The 17014-nt window shown below is 39.8% G+C and overlaps 1 protein-coding gene across 1 annotated transcript in view; it reads right to left on the reverse strand.

Moving 5' to 3' along the window:
- LOC105476916 (mediator complex subunit 13) overlaps positions 1 to 17014 on the reverse strand; it is a 127197-nt gene that overhangs the window by 31200 nt on the left and 78983 nt on the right. Inside the window, exons 12-17 of the mRNA XM_071082831.1 lie at positions 15936 to 16057; positions 13557 to 13647; positions 13210 to 13424; positions 12727 to 12923; positions 10748 to 11664; positions 702 to 863 (exon numbers count right to left, since the gene is read on the reverse strand). Of these exons, the coding sequence (XP_070938932.1) occupies positions 702 to 863; positions 10748 to 11664; positions 12727 to 12923; positions 13210 to 13424; positions 13557 to 13647; positions 15936 to 16057 (1704 nt within the window). The remainder of the gene's footprint in view (positions 1 to 701; positions 864 to 10747; positions 11665 to 12726; positions 12924 to 13209; positions 13425 to 13556; positions 13648 to 15935; positions 16058 to 17014) is intronic.

Below are 17014 nucleotides of genomic sequence, written 5' to 3' on the forward strand. Positions count from 1 at the left end.
CACTAATATAGCCCTCATTCCCCACTCTGCCTCCCTTTTTCATTGAATTTGTAAAATAATTTATAACAAAGTATTTTTTTTGCCATTTAAAAAAAAAAAAAAAAAACCTTAGCAGTATGTCCCTTTCTTCATGTAAAATCTTGAGGGAAAGTCCCCTATGTGCAAAAACAGACCTGAGAGAAGCCACTCCTTTTGAAGCGGGGTTGGAGAGTTGAGTAAGCTGAATGTTTGAAATGGTGGGGAAAAAAGCTAGGATTGGACCACAGTGGCCTTCAGAATATACCACAGGCCGGGCGTGGTGGCTCACGCCTGTAATCCCAGCACTTTGGGAGGCCGAGACGGGTGGATCACGAGGTCAGGAGATCGAGACCATCCTGGCTAACACGGTGAAACCCCATCTCTACTAAAAAATACAAAAAACTAGCCGGGCGAGGTGGCGGGCGCCTGTAGTCCCAGCTACTCCGGAGGCTGAGGCAGGAGAATGGCGTGAACCCGGGAGGCGGAGCTTGCAGTGAGCCAAGATCCGGCCACTGCACTCCAGCCTGGGCAACAGAGCGAGACTCCGTCTCAAAAAAAAAAAAAAAAAAAAAGAATATACCACAAATATATTTAAAGAAAATTAATGTGCTTATTCTAGTTGGGCACAGAAATCTGAGAACTGATATAAAATCAGTCATTATTTATCACTATAAATTACTTACCATAAGAGCCTCGGCCAGCCATTTTATGAAATTGTTGCCAAGTAAGAGGACCCTGAACACCCCAAGGTCTTACTGTTCTTTTTTTCTGAATGGCATCCTGAAGAACTGGCTGAAGAGAGAGGAGCATTCGAAGTATATCCTGTGAGCACTGCATACTCACATCTACAAGCATTTAAAAAAAAAAAGTAATTAAGAACTGCTATTCCCAACACAAATAAAATTTTAAGATAATACAAAACACATATAGGGAAGTTCAGGTCTGCATCATCAAGAAGATTAAACCCTTGCCTTGTGCAGAGAATTGTATTAAGTTCTATAAGATGATCTGTAGAAATGGTTCTTGTAGATACTTACAACCAAGAAGACACACAATAAAAAGCTACTGTAACTTATCTCCATAAAAAGTCATTCATTAGCTGATTAATCAAATTTATAAATTAGTCAAATAAATTTCTTTCTTTTTGCATTTATGGTGGCTGGTTTGGTGCTGTAGGTATTTTACCAGAAAGAAGTCTGCCTCACATTGAAATTATATCCCATAATTAGCACTACTATGGTAAAGTGAATAAAGACTGGTTATAATTATTAAAGTTTAATTTGAAAAAAAAGTAGACTTTGACAATTCTAAAATACAAAAACTATACAGTAACTTGCTCACACTGCTAAAAAGTATATTATCCATAGATATTTTATAAGCTTATACATCTTAAAGATTTATAGATTATCAAATTATGACCTGCATTTCTGACCAACTATCAGAATGGGTATGAAAGGTGCTCCACATAAATGTCAAATGGCTCAAGGAAAAATCACTAAATGATATTGATATAATAAATGTGGCCCCCAGAATGGTCCAGTTGTACCACTCAACCTGTTTGAGCAGTTATATTAAATCATTCAATTTTAATTTGTTATTACCTTTGCCTAATTTATCGTTATAGGCCCCAATTTCCTATATCTAAAAAGTGTACTGGCTGGGCCCAGTGGCTCACACCTGTAATTCCAGCACTTTGGGAGGCCAACGCGGGTGGACTGTTTGAGGTCAGGAGTCTGAAACCAGCCTGGCCAACACAGTGAAACCCTGTCTCTACCAAAAACTATAAAACTTAGCCAGGCATGGCGGCGCATGCCTATAGTCCCAGCTACTTGGGAGGCTAAGGCAGGAGAATTGCTTGAACCCAGGAGGCAGGGGTTGCAGTGACCCGAGATCATGCCACTGCACTCCAGCTTGGGTGACAAAGTGAGAGCCCATCTCAAAAAACAAAAACAAAAACAAAAACAAAAAAAAGTGTACAGAACTAGCTAAAACTAAGTTCCAAATACAATACTTAATACGTAATATGCTTAAATAAACGTTTGCATACACAGTAGAATACTATTTAGTAGTTGAAAATGCTAATAGGCTGGGCTTGGGTGGTGGCTCATGCCTGTGATTCCAGCACTTTGGGAGACTGAGGCAGTCAGACTGCTTGAGCTTAGGAGTTCACGGGCAGCCTGCACAACATGGCAAAACCCTGTCTCTACAAAAAGTTAGCCAGATATGGTGCCACATGCCTGTGGTTCCAGCTACTCAGGAGAATGAAGTGGGAGGATCACCTGAGCCCATGAGGTCGAGGTTACGGTAAGCCATGATGGCATAACACTGCACTTCAGCCTTGACAACAGAGCGAGACCCCTTCTCAAAAAAAAAAAAAAAAAAGAAAGAAAAAAGAAGATCAGAAAAAAATACCTACGAAGTACTATGTTTATTACCTGCATGACAAAATGATCTGTATGCTGACCCCCAGGACACACAGTTTACCTTTTACTTATATAACAAACCTGGCACACGTACCCATGAACCTAAAATAAAAGTTTTTAAAAAAAGGAGTGATCATGGAGGATAATCAATCAATAGAAATAAACTGAAAATCCAGAAATCAACCCTCCTGCTTATGATAAATTGATTTTTGACAAAGGTACCAAGACAACTTAACATTTTCCATAGGTGATTCTGGGACAACTAGATATCCACATGCAAAAGAATGAAGTCAGAACCCTTCCATATACTATATACAAAATATTCAGAATGGATCAGAGATCTAAATACAAGAGCTAAAACTAAAAAGTTATTTCAAAAAAGTAATAGGAGTAAATTTTCAAGACCTTGGGTTAGGTCCTGACCTACACATCAAAAGCACAAGCAACAAGAGAAAAAATAAATTGGACTTCATCAAAATTAAAAATGTTTGTGCTTCAAAGAATACCACCAACGAAATAAAAAGATTTCACATCCTATGGAGATATGAAAAAAAGGAAAGTGAAAAGAAGCTGAGTGTGATAGCAGGCCCCTGCAGTCCTAGCTACCTGAGGCTGCAGCGGGAGGATCGCTTGAATCCAAGAGTTCGAGACCAGCCTGGGCAAACTAGCAAGACCCTGTATCTTCAAAAAAAAAAAAAAGATGAAAAGACAACGCAGAGTATAGGAGAAAATATATGCAAATCACACATGTGGTAAGGGGGCTTGTGTCCTTGTATCCAGGATATATTTAAAAAACTCTTAGGATTCGATAATAAAAATACATAAAAACCTAATTTTAAAAATGGGCAAAAAATCTGAAAAGTCATTTCTCCAAAGAAGATATACAAATGGACAACAAGCACATTAAACAATGTTCAACATTATTAGTCATTAGGGAAATGCAGATGAAACCACAATGAGATACTACTTCACACAAAGTATCACAATGAGATACTTTGATTATAAGATGACTATAAGAAAAACAATGTGACAAGTGTAAGTGAAACCCTCATATGTTGCTGGTAGTTATGTAAAATGGTGCAGCTGCTATGGAAAACAATCTGGCAGTTCCTCAAAAGATTAAACAGGTCAGGTGTGGTGGTGCATGCTTGTAATCCCAGCTATGGGGAGGCTGAGGCACAAGAATTGCTTGAACCTGGGAGTCGGTTGCAACCTGGTTGCAATGAGCCAAGATTGAGCCCCAATGCACTCCAGCCTGGATGACAGAGCAAGACTCTTGTCTCAAAACAAAACAAAGGCCAAGTGCAGTGGCTCACACCTGTAATCCCAGCACTATGGGAGGCCGAGGCAGGTGGGTCACCTGAGGTCAGGAGTTTGAGACCAGCCTGGCCAATATGGTGAAACCCCGTCTCTACTAAAAATACAAAAATTAGTTGGGCTTGGTGGTGGGCGCCTGTAATCCCAGTTACTCGGGAGGCTGAGGCAGGAGAATTGCTTGAACCTGGGAGGCGGAGGTTAGAGTGAGCCAAGACTGCGCCACTGCACTCCAGCCTGGGCAACAAGAGCGAGACTCCATCTCAAAAAAACAACAACAAAAAAGATTAAACAATATGACTCAGTGAGTCCACTTAAGAGTAATAAAAACATGTCCATATAAAAACTTGTACACAAATGTTCATGGCAGCATTATTCACAATAGCCAAAAAGTGGGAAAAAACTAAATATCCATCAACTGATGAATGGGTAAATAAAATACCCATTCTTCATACAATGTATCTTCATACAATGGAATATTATTTGGCAATAAAGTACTAATATGTGCTATAGCATAGGTGAACCTTGAAAACATTATGCAAAGTGAAAAAAGTCAGTCACTGAAGACCATACAGTATATAATTCTATTGATATGAAATATCCAAAAGCAGTACATCTAGGTAGACAGAAAGTAGACTAGTGGTTGTCTATAGCTAGGAAAGGTGGTTGAACGGAAAAAGGGAGTGACTGCTAACAGGTAGGGGGTTTAATAAGAAAATGTTCTAAAACCGACTGTGTTGATTACTGCCCAACTCTGCATACTAAAAAGCAGCCAACTGTACATTTTAAATGGGTGAATAGTATGGTATTCTTAATTTTTGTTCAGCAAGTATGTATTTTTTATAATTAGAACAGAGCTTTCTCTATCATCAACAAAATTAACGTTGTCATTAAAATATACAAACTACACTGGCCAGGCGCGGTGGCTCATGCTTGTAATTCCAGCACTTTGGGAGGCTGAGGCGGGTGGATCACGAGGTCAGGAGATCGAGACCAGCCTGGCCAACACACTGAAACTCCATCTCTACTAAAAATACAAAAAATTAGCTGGGTGTGCGGCGGGCGCCTGTAGTCCCAGCTACTCAAGAGGCTAAGGCAGGAGAATGGCGTGAATCCGGTAGGCACAGCTTGCAGTGAGCCGAGATCACGCCACTGCACTCCAGCCTGGGCTAAACAGAGTAAGACTGCGTCTCAAAAAAAAAACAAAACAAAAAAAAAAGAAAAAAAAAACCACATATATATACACAAACTATACTTTGCAGACTTTTAAATTCATTCAAACATATCTTCTTTTTCAAGATGTTAAAACTAAATAAATCCAAACATCTATTTTAATATCCTGATCTACTGTGTTCATTATTCTAGGTGTTTAGATTATAGACAAAAATCTTTGCCTTTACACATAACTTTGCAAAGAGTGTACTTAATGGAGGTAAGAAACAACAATTAATAAATTTTATTATGTTAGAAGGTAATAGTCAACACTATGGAAAAAAAGCAAGATGGAGAACATGAAGAAGGGTTTGCATTTTTATAATGAGAAGATGACATCTGACAAGATTTAAAGGAGACAGAGTTATCCACATAAATATCTGGAAAACGAGTATCCAAGAGGGAGGAAAGATGCTAAGGGCTCTAATGCAGAAGCTTGCCACCATTTCATGATGCTATAACTTAATCAAAGTATTCTAATATTGCACATTTATGTTTTCCAACATTATTTGTTTTTTGCTGCTGCTGTTTTTTTTTTTGAGACAGAGTCTCGCTCTGTCACCCAGGTTGGAGTGCAGTGGTGCGATCTCCGCTCACTGCAACCTCCACCTCCCGGGTTCACACCATTCTCCTGCCCCAGCCTCCCGAGTAGCTGGGACTACAGGTGCCTGCCACCTCGCCCGGCTAATTTTTTGTATTTTTAGTAGAGACAGGGTTTCACCATGTCAGCCAGGATGGTCTTGATCTGACCTTGTGATCCACCCGCCTCGGCCTCTCAAAGTGCTGGGATTACAGGCATGAGCCACTGCACCCAGCCCATTATTTGTTTTTAATACTGAAAATTTTTAACTGAAATATAAAGTCTTTTCTTTCTTTCTTTTCTTTTTGGTAGAGATGGGGTCTTGCTATGTTCCTCAGACTGGTCTCAAACTCCTGGTCTCAAGCAATACTCCTGCCTCAGCCTCCCAAAATGCTGGGATACAGGGGTGAGCCATGGGCCCCATTTCTCTCTTTCTTGTACTAAATTATTGTCTTTCTTGTACTAAATTATTTTCTTTGGACAAGTTCTTAAGAAGAAATTCATTTTTAAGTCTGCAGCTTTCTGTTTACATCAGTGCTTACTGTTATTCAAAAAACATATGCCAGGTAAAGCTCAATATTTTCCATTATTTTGTAAGTTGGTTTTTAAAAACAAAATAATTATAAAGAGTGCCACGGCCGGGCGCGGTGGCTCAAGCCTGTAATCCCAGCACTTTGGGAGGCCGAGACGGGCGGATCACGAGGTCGGGAGATCGAGACCATCCTGGCTAACACGGTGAAACCCCGTCTCTACTAAAAAAATACAAAAACCTGGCCGGGCGAGGTGGCGGGCGCCTGTAGTCCCAGCTACTCGGGAGGCTGAGGCAGGAGAATGGTGTGAACCCGGGAGGCGGAGCTTGCAGTGAGCTGAGATCCGGCCACTGCACTCCAGCCTGGGCGACAGAGCAAGACTCCGTCTCAAAAAAAAAAAAAAAAGGCCGGGCGCGGTGGCTCAAGCCTGTAATCCCAGCACTTTGGGAGGCCGAGATGGGCGGATCACGAGGTCAGGAGATCGAGACCATCCTGGCTAACACGGTGAAACCCCGTCTCTACTAAGAAATACAAAAAATAGCCAGGCGAGGTGGCAGCGCCTGTAGTCCCAGCTACTCGGGAGGCTGAGGCAGGAGAATGGCGTGAACCCGGGAGGCGGAGCTTGCAGTGAGCTGAGATCCGGCCACTGCACTCCAGCCTGGGCTACAGAGCGAGACTCCGTCTCAAAAAAAAAAAAAAAAAAAAAGAGTGCCACTAATCTTCCGGCTGCTGTCATTACCACTACTAACATCTGAGTTCTTACTACGTGAGAAAAACTGCTTTTTTTTTTTTCAGACCGAATTTCACTCTTGTCGCCCGTGCTGGAGTGCAATGGCAGGATCTCGGGCTCACTGCAACCTCCACCTCATGGGTTCAAGCAATTCTCCTGCCTTAGCCTCCCAAGTAGCTGGGATTACAGGCATGCACGACCACGCCAAGCTAATTTTTGTATTTTTAGTAGAGATGGGGTTTCACCATGTTGGTCAGGCTGGTCTTGAACTCCTGCGTGGCTCACGCCTGTAATCCCAGCACTTTGAGGCAGGGCCACGGTGGGCAGATCAACTGCTCTGTTTTATATGTACTATTTCATTTGATTATCTCAATACCCTGTAAAGTAAATTTATTATTGACCCTATTTTAAGAAATCAAGGCACAGAAAGGTTAACTAACTTGGCCCAAGGTAGCAGGCAGTATCTAGTGCTAGAGTCATGTTTCAAACCCAAGCAGCCTGAGTCCACAGCCTATGATCTTAACTACTCTATATGGTTTAAAATAATCTTTCCTTTTTTTTTTGAATACCTATGATATTTATTTGTATCTTTCCCTTTTTAAATTTGGTCCCTGGGAATGAATAATTGGATAAATGCTGATACTATGTCATATACATGAACTTAATCACTGGTCCATGTGTTGTTCTCTTACATTTCAAAAATTTCCTTTAATAATAAAATGAACAACTGTAATCTCACTGCCTAGAAACTAGAACATTACCAAAAATGATCTCATTAAACGTTTCTCCCTATCCTATCTCTTGGTCATTTCTGGGTATGTGTGAAATTTCAAGAATTAACCAATATCCTCAATTTTATGTGCATGTACAATAATACACTTAGTTGTGCTTATTTCAAAACTTTATCAACGGTAATACATTAAAGAGGTATTTTTAACAGGTATCTGACTATATGTAATCTTCTGGGACTTGTTCCTTCTTCCTCTCCTCAATAGCATCACTAAGATTCTTATTTGTTATATATAACTGTATTCATTTTCAGAAGCCGTATAACATTCCATCTGTACTATCATTATTACTCAACCCTGCATTACATGCCCGTCTTTTTCTTTTTGAGACAGAGTCTCACTCTGTCAAATAGGCTGGAGTGTAGTGGTACAATCATGGTTCACTGAATCCTCCACCTCCTAGGTTTAAGCTATACTCCCACCTCAGCCTCCCAAGTAGCTGAGACTACAGGTGCATGCTACCACACCCAGCTAACTTTTGTATTTTTAGTAGAGATGGGTCTGCCATGTTCACCAGGCTGGTCTTGAACTCCTGGGCTTTTAAATTAAAAAAAAATTCCTTTCTATAGGATCACTCCCAATGCACCTTTAACAAAATAATAATAAACCTCTGTTTTAACCCTATTATGCAATTTCTCTGCTATTTACAGCAAAAGTCCCCAGAAAATTGTCTAAGTTTGCTTCTCATCCTGTTCTTTTGTGAACCCACTCTAATCAGGTTGATTGAAACTGCCTATCAAGGTGACCACCAACTTCTATGTGGTCACGTCCAATAGGCTGTCTCAGTTTTCACCTTAATGTATCATAGTATTTGATAGAGATGATCACTCTCTTCTAAATATTCCTGGGCCGGGCACGGTGGCTCACGCCTATAATCCCAGCACTTTGGGAGGCTGAGGCGGGTGGATTGCCTGAGCTCAGGAGTTCGAGACCAGCCTGGGCAACACAGTGAAACCTCGTCTCTACTAAAATACAAAAAATTAACCAGGTGTGGTGGCGGGCACCTGTAGTCCCAGCCACTCAGGAGGCTGAGGCAGGAGAATTGCTTGAACCCGGGAGGTGGAGGTTGCAGTGAGCCGAGATCGCGCCACTGCACTCCAGGCTGGTGACAGAGCGAGACTCTGTCTCAAAACAAACAAACAAAAATTCCCTAATCTTGATTTCTAGGATACCATGCTCTCTTGGTTTTCCTCCAACCTCCTTCTCAATTTTCTTTCCTGGCGCCTCTTCTCCCTCCCCACCTCTAAATGTCAGCTCCATCCTTGTACTACTCTATCTACAACTACTCTATAGGTTATTTCATCCAGATCCACAGCTTTTCATGATGATAACTCACACACAAAATTTTTCAATCTCCGGACCCAATCATTCCTCTGAATTTAAAACATATTATCTCCAAATGTGTATCTGATTTACTCCCGTGTTTCCCTCCTCTGTAGTTAGTACCACCATTCACCCAGTTGCTCAAGCTATTATTGATGCCTCATCTTTTCTTACATGTCTATCGGCAAACCCTGTAGGTTCTATTTCCCAAATATACCTAAAACCTATTACTTACATCTCGCTTGCCTCCTATCTTGTCTAAGCTACCATCATCTTTCACCTAAGCTTCTGAAACTGCCTTCCAACTGATTTATCCTGCTTCTATTCTCACTTTCACTACTGCCAACCCCCAAGGCTATTTTCCACACAATAGCAACAGAGAGTCTTGCTCTGTTGCCCAGGCTGGAGTGCAGTGGCGTTATCTCAGCTCACCACAACCTCCGCCTCCCAGGTTAAAGCAACTCCTCTCCTCGGCCACCTGAGCAGCTGGGACCACAGGCACGCCCCACGACACTGGCTATTTTTTGGATTTTTAGTAGAGATGGGGTTTCACCATATTGGGCAGGCTGGTCTCAAACTCCTAACCTCATGATCTGCCCACTTCAGTCTCCCAAAGTGCTGGGATAAGAGGCGTGAGCCACTGCGCCCGGCCATCTTTTTTTTTTTTTAGATGGGAGTTTCACTCTTGCTGCCCAGGCTGAGTGCAATAGTGCAATCTTGGCTCACTGCAACTTCCGCCTCCCAGGTTCAAGTAATTCTCCTGCCTCAGCCTCCCAAGTAGCTGGGATTACACGTGCCTGCCACCAAGCCCAGCTAATTTTATATTTTCAGTAAAGATAGGATTTCACTATGTTGGTCAGGCTGGTCTCGAACTCCTGACCTCAGGTGATCCGCCTACCTCGGCCTCCCAAAGTGCTGGGATTACAGGCATGAGCCACCGTGCCAGGCTGAGAGATCTCTTAAAAAACAATCAGAATAAGGATCATGTTACTCCCCTTGTCAAAACTGTTCAATAGGTTCCCATCACATTTAGTACAAACCACAAAGGCCTTACATGGTCTATAAGACTCTAAATGATGCTGGTGAATGGCTACCTCTTAAATTTCATCTCCTTCCAGTCTCCCTATCACCCAAAGCATTCCAGCAACATCAGTCACCTTAATGTTCCTCAAACACGTAAAAACAAAATACTCCCTCAGGGTGTTTGCGCTGCCTGAAACACTCTTCCTTCATTTAACTACATAGCTCATATTCTACTTTATGTAGGAGTTTGCCCAAATGCTATCTCCTCAGTATCTTATCTGACCATACATCTAAAATAGTACATACATGTCTTTTTCTACTCTTTTACTCTGCTTTTTCTCCAAATTACTTCTATTATAAGCTTTTTTGTTTATTTCCTATTTTCTCCACTAAATTATAGATTCAAAAAGGGCAAAGAATATGTGTGCTTTGTTCAACAGTGAACCTAGGATAACACCTGGCACATACAAGGTGCCCAGTAAATACTTAACGAGTGAAAGAATGTTGAATAAAGCAGACCATTAGCAATGTTATGCTAATATACGCAATGTGCCTTTCATATTCCTATGTAAGTATATAATTACAGATTTATAATAACCATACTTTTATTGGTGACATTAAATTAAACCGCTAAGAAATTCACCCTTTAAAAACATCATCCTTAAAAGAGTTTTAAGTCCAACTTTAAATGTCTTTATTTGCTACATGGGTAATTGCCTTTATTACTTTTTCCTAAGAATGAAAAGCCAAGTCATACAACTAAAGTGAAATAAGCAAACAAAACAGTATTTTATTAGCATACTTACCATTTCTTTTGGACCAGGGGTGTAAGCATGAACTTTTCACAAGTGCTTCATCAACTTTTCCTCCTGACATATTATCCATGAATTGACGCCCATGTTCTAATGCAAGGTAGCAGTCATTGCAACAGTCACGCTCTTCAACACGTACCCAATTGCTAATTACACCACTTTTAGGAAAAGGATCTTGGTCTGCTGCTCCAAAGGGTGAAAATAAATTAGTGCACTGATCCTGTAGCAATAATATCAAATCATCAGATAGTTTTTCAGATTCCTTTAGTCCTCCATTATCATGTTCAGCAGAGGTACCCCTGAGAGCTTCAAAACGTTTTTCTGCTTCTTTGCCACAGTCTGTATTGCGTCCTATGATATCTAGTTCATCTTCAAGAAATAATCCTGAACTGTTTCCAAATTTTCTGTTCATGATAGCACTGAAGCCACAGGTACACCTATATTGTGCTTCCTGCGTTGGATCTGGAATGTAAACTCCAACATCGGCACCCTTGATATTCATGTTGCAGACACAGATGCAACAACTATCAAAGTTACAGTCTTTAAACAAATTCATAACTGATTCTGAAAGGATGAGGTTTACATAAAGACTGTGTGCTTCAGGGATGGAGGGGACAGTTGCAGGTTCAACAGAATTAAGGGGTCTGCATGTAGATGGGGTAGAAGCTGGTGAATACAAGTCTGAATTTTCGTATTTGACTGAACCTTGAGCACTAGCAGGTCCACCAGCTCCACGAGGAGTTCGAGGAGTCCTTGGAGTCCTTGGAGTTGGAAACCGAGGGGTGGATGGAGAAGGAAGAATTCCTGCTCCGCTGTTACTAGGAGGTGCACTGCTAGGAGGCATCCCAAAAGAAGTATGAGTTTGAGGTGTATAAGCAGGGCCATATTCTTGATCCATATTACTTCCATCACTATCATCACCAGGGTAAAAGAAAATCAAATACATATATAAAGGAACATATTAGTAACATGAAATACAACTAAAAACGTCCCAAATGTTTTTCAATTACATAGAAAATTACGAAAGGACAAGTATTGCAAGAATTACAAGTACAGTCAATTTTTATTTCTGGTTAACATATCTACTCTAAGTGATTGTGGACTAAGGATCAATCAACAAGTTCAAATATCATTAATAAGTACTGTATACACTAATGCACACCAAGACATCCATATTTACTATCTATAAATTATGTTTACTAGAAATACTTATATTTCCTTGATTCTAAGATGCTACTGACTGTAAAATAAAAAATGATTTAAAAAAATGATTTCAGAGATGCTCATGTGTAAAAAGGGAAAAATGGTAATTTTAAGATGCTACCACTTATAAGACATCTCAAATTCAGATTTCTTTCAGCCTTGAGTTGAAATGGACAAAGTCAGAGATGTTAAAATGTGACACGTGTGGAAAACATGGCAAATGTAAAAGTGGAAGCAATTTAAAATTGCAGCCCAAAAGAAAAGGTGCTTCTGAATACAAATCCAGCATAATAGTCTTACGTTTCCTAATAGTTTAACCATACCTAATTAACCTTTTTTTTTTTTTTTTGAGACGAAGTCTTACTCTGTTGCCCAGGCTGGAGTGCACTGGTGCAATCTCGGCTCCCTGCAACGTGTGCCTCCCAGGTTCAAGTCATTCCTGTGCCTCAGCCTCTCAAGTAGCTGGGACTACAGTCACACTACCACGCTTGGCTAATTTTTGTATTTTTAGTAGAGACGAGGTTTTGCATGTTGGCCAGGCTGATCTCAAACTCCTGACCTCAAGGGATATGCCGGCCTTGGCCTCCCAAAGTGTTGGAATTACAGGTGTGAGCCACTGCTCCCAGCCAATCACTATAATTGATTAACCAGAAATAATTTTAAGAATTTTCAAAAACCAATTTTCTTTTTCCAGCATACCAAGTAAATCTATGAAAAAAAATTAAAGCTGTATAAGAATTCATATACTATTATAACAACATAAATCATACCCCTCTTTGATGAATGGCATTGCAGACCCTGAAGAAAGCAATTCCAATTTTCCAACAGTCCAACTCTGACGATAAATACACTCTTCTGGCAATTTGATAGGGGGCAGATATTGGCTTGGTAGAGTTTTTAGAGGTGCAAACATGGAACATCCCACTAAAATTTGACAATTTTCAGGCTTATAGACATAAGAAAAATCCTACAATATAAAGATGGTAGGTTTTCAGTATCGTATCTTCTGGGGGGGAAAATAAATAAAAATCTCAAACAGGCTCTGGACCTTTTTTCCCTTCTTTAAACAGAATAAAATGTAAATACAATTCTATTATTTTCTTAAATGCATTCTTAATAGTGACACAACAATTCAGTCTTCAACTTAGCTACAAAACTGCAACCACTATGAAATAATTTTTGACTATAGCAATAAACTAATTCTATAAGAAAATACAGGAAGTGAATTATTTTTCTAGAAAAAACATACTTACTTTAATTTCAGAAGGTTTGGGACTACAGAATCCCTCATCAACCTCAATTTTGAACTGTGCTCCTATACTAGAACTATTTCCTTCTAGAACAGTTCCTCCAGGTGTTGTATCCATACTACCATATTCTTTATTATTCATATTCATTGGGGAAAATCCCATAATATGTTGCTCCAATGATGGTGGTGTAGGATACATTTTATGAAGATCTGCAGTGCCTATATTTAATAAAAACATACATTTTAACATGACTAAAAATAGGTGAATCTGTGGTTAAAACAAAGGGAGTGGGGAGCTTTGTTGAGATTAAGTTTGCAAATTTATCACAAGCACAGATGATGGAAGCTTACTTATGCAAGACAACGGGTCCAGATTTCCTGTCTTTGATTCCTTGCAGCTGGTTTTATCATCTGATCCATTCGCTGATTTTTTAGATCCAGGCTATTTAAAAAAAGCATATTTATCTAAAATTTTACATCCAATGTGATCTCAAAATAGTAATCATTCAGATATAACTTAACAGTAAAGCCCATTCATTAAAAGTAGTATTTTGAATCTGTGATACAGCCAAATACATACTAGTGTTGAAAGATATAATACATTTCTTAGATCATCACTGACTTCATACTTATTTATTTGGTAATATTTATTTGGTAAGCCTCCAAATTAAAAAGAAAAAGTTCCTCCAATGAAAATGACCAATACTTTCAAAATACACAGAAGTAAGGTTAACCTTACTTAAAACCCAAAATAAGAGGCCGGACGTGGTAGCTCACACCTGTAATCCTAGCACTTTGGGAGGTTGAGGCAGGCAGATCAAAAAATTTGAGGCCAGGAGTTCGAGACCAGCCTGGTCAACATGGTGAAACCTCACCTCTACTAAAAATACAAAAAATTAGCCGGGCCTGGTGGGGCATGCCTGTAATTCCAGTTACTCGGGAGGCTGAGGCACAAGAATTGCAGGAGGCTGAGGCAGAAGAATTGCTTGAGCCTGGGAGGCAGAGGTTGCAGTGAGCCGGGATTGCACCACTGCACTCCAGCATGGGCAACAGAGCAAGACTCTGTCTTAAAATAAATAAAAATAAGGCCGGGCGCGGTGGCTCAAGCCTGTAATCCCAGCACTTTGGGAGGCCGAGACGGGCGGATCACGAGGTCGGGAGATCGAGACCATCCTGGCTAACACGGTGAAACCCCGTCTCTACTAAAAAATACAAAAAACTAGCTGGGCGAGGTGGCGGGCGCCTGTAGTCCCAGCTACTCGGGAGGCTGAGGCAGGAGAATGGTCTAAACCCGGGAGGCGGAGCTTGCAGTGAGCTGAGATCCGGCCACTGCACCCCAGCCTGGGCGACAGAGCAAGACTCTGTCTCAAAAAATAAATAAATAAATAAATAAATAAATAAATAAATAAATAAATAAAAATAAGAAAACTTGCAATAAGAAGGAGTAGTAATTAACATTAGAAATGCTTTTTGGTAGAAGATACTTGCAAAGCATTTGTCTCCTTAAGTTGAACACATTAAAGTTTCATATATAATCAGTCACCCACCTATCAAAATTCTTACACTTTTACCTTGTTTTAATAGTCTCCTTACTCCTGCAAAAATACTGTTAACAGGTAAAACTAAGTACAAACTTCAGAAGATCTAATGACAAAGCAATAGGGTTCCTAAGTTTTCATACATTGAACAAACAAGTTTTACTATCTCCAAGCTCTTACCAATGTTTTCAGAGCTAATATTAGTTCTATGTCTTCTGTTAGACAGTTTGTGATAAATATTAATAAGAAGACCACGTTCTGACTACAACCTTTTTATCTCAGAGGAACCACAGCTGATACAGGAATGGTAGTAGAGAGAACGTATTAATGTGCCAAAGCATTCAAGGATATAGTCACCTAGTAAAGGGTGCCCTAAAATGTACTACACTATGGGATATACAGTAAAAGTTTATGTATCTGCAGCATATATATGTATATGTACATACACACATATACACATATAGAGAGATATATATGTTGAGAGAGGACTAAATGCATATTATACAGTAAAAGAAAGACCAAATGTACCACAGAAGTTTCCAAGCTACCTTTATGCAGATGAAAAGGAATTCCCTTTTATGATAATGCAGCACCCAACTCATTAATTTGACAGAGACTTGACATTCTAGGGAATCTCATTTTAAGCTTTAATTTCTTTTATCTTCACTTTTCTCTGCAAATGGGTGTTAAAGATTAAATATTATTTTTTCCTCTTTTATTGTTATATCATGTATCCGTCTTATAATAATAGCTGTGATGCAAAACAAATTCAAAAGAACTGGTATTCCTTAATAAATTGACGAAGTAAATAATGTCAATTATTTATGTGTTCTCTGAATGAGTAAATTCCAGGGTCATTTCTCAAACTACAGAATCAAATAGGAAAATAATTCTGCTTCCTAAAACTGCAAAATAGAACATATGGCAGAGCTCAAATTAAGGTTAATCATGTGTCCTCCAATGTAAAAACAAAAGGAGAAACAAAACCCTCAAAGTTTATAGGTGACATTATGGCAAGACTACTCAAACATGAGATTTAAAAAAGAAATCAATGAATGAGATTTTACTATAAAATATTTCCTATTGTTCAGGGCTAAAACATAGTATTAAACTCACAAATCACTTCTAAAAAATAAAAATAAATAAAATCAAGGAAAACAAACTATACTCAGTTCATTAATGAGATACTCACTGTTAGTTCATCTTCATCAGAATTGAAGAGATTATCAAGGTCAGTAAAAGACACAGCCAGGTCTGAGTCATAAATCAAACTTGTTGATGGAGGACGGGCATGACTAGCAGGGCGAGGAGCATCTACAAAAGTCAATCAGAAAAATAAAATTAAAACTGCTACTACTACACCTGTAATCCCAGCACTTTGGGAGGCCAAGAAGCGTGGATCACAAGGTCAGGAGTTCAGGACCAGCCTGGCCAAGATGGTGAAACTCCGTCTCTACTAAAAATACAAAAATTAGCCGAGTGTGGTGGTAGACGCATATAATCCCAGCTACTCGGGAGGCTGAGGCAGAGAATTGCTTGAACCCGGGAGGCGAAGGTTGCAGTGAGCTGAGATCATGCCACTGTACTCCAGCCTGGGAGACAGAGCGAGACTCCGTCTTTAAAAAAAAAAAAAAAAAAAAAAAAAGGCCGGGCGCAGTGGCTCAAGCCTGTAATCCCAGCACTTTGGGAGGCCGAGACGGGCGGATCACGAGGTCAGGAGATCGAGACCATCCTGGCGAACACGGTGAAACCCCGTCTCTACTAAAAAATACAAAAAAAAAACTAGCCGGGCGAGGTGGCGGGCGCCTGTAGTCCCAGCTACTCGGGAGGCTGAGGCAGGAGAATGGCGTAGACCCGGGAGGCGGAGCTTGCAGTGAGCTGAGATCTGGCCACTGCACTCCAGCCTGGGCAACAGAGCGAGACTCCGTCTCCAAAAAAAAAAAAAACAAAAAACAAAAAACAAAAAAAAACTGCTACTACTGACCACATAAGTACTATTCTGTTTAAATTAGACATATAACTTTAAGGTCATAAGGGGATTATGCAACAAGAAATTGCACTTTATTGTTTAAAGTCTAGAAAGTGTTTTTATAGAAAAAAAAGTTATAAATAAATGGTTATATTTTTCCCAGGAAGCTCACTATAAGGTCAAGTAATCCATAAAATAGCTAAGTACGCTACATGAATAATTAATGCATCAAACAAAAATATAAATGCCATTAGAAAAACAGAATTAAATACACACACATATTTGTAATTTTTTTTTTTTTT

This window comes from Macaca nemestrina, chromosome 17, assembly GCF_043159975.1.
Source record: "Macaca nemestrina isolate mMacNem1 chromosome 17, mMacNem.hap1, whole genome shotgun sequence".
Classification (NCBI taxonomy): Eukaryota; Metazoa; Chordata; class Mammalia; order Primates; family Cercopithecidae; genus Macaca; species Macaca nemestrina.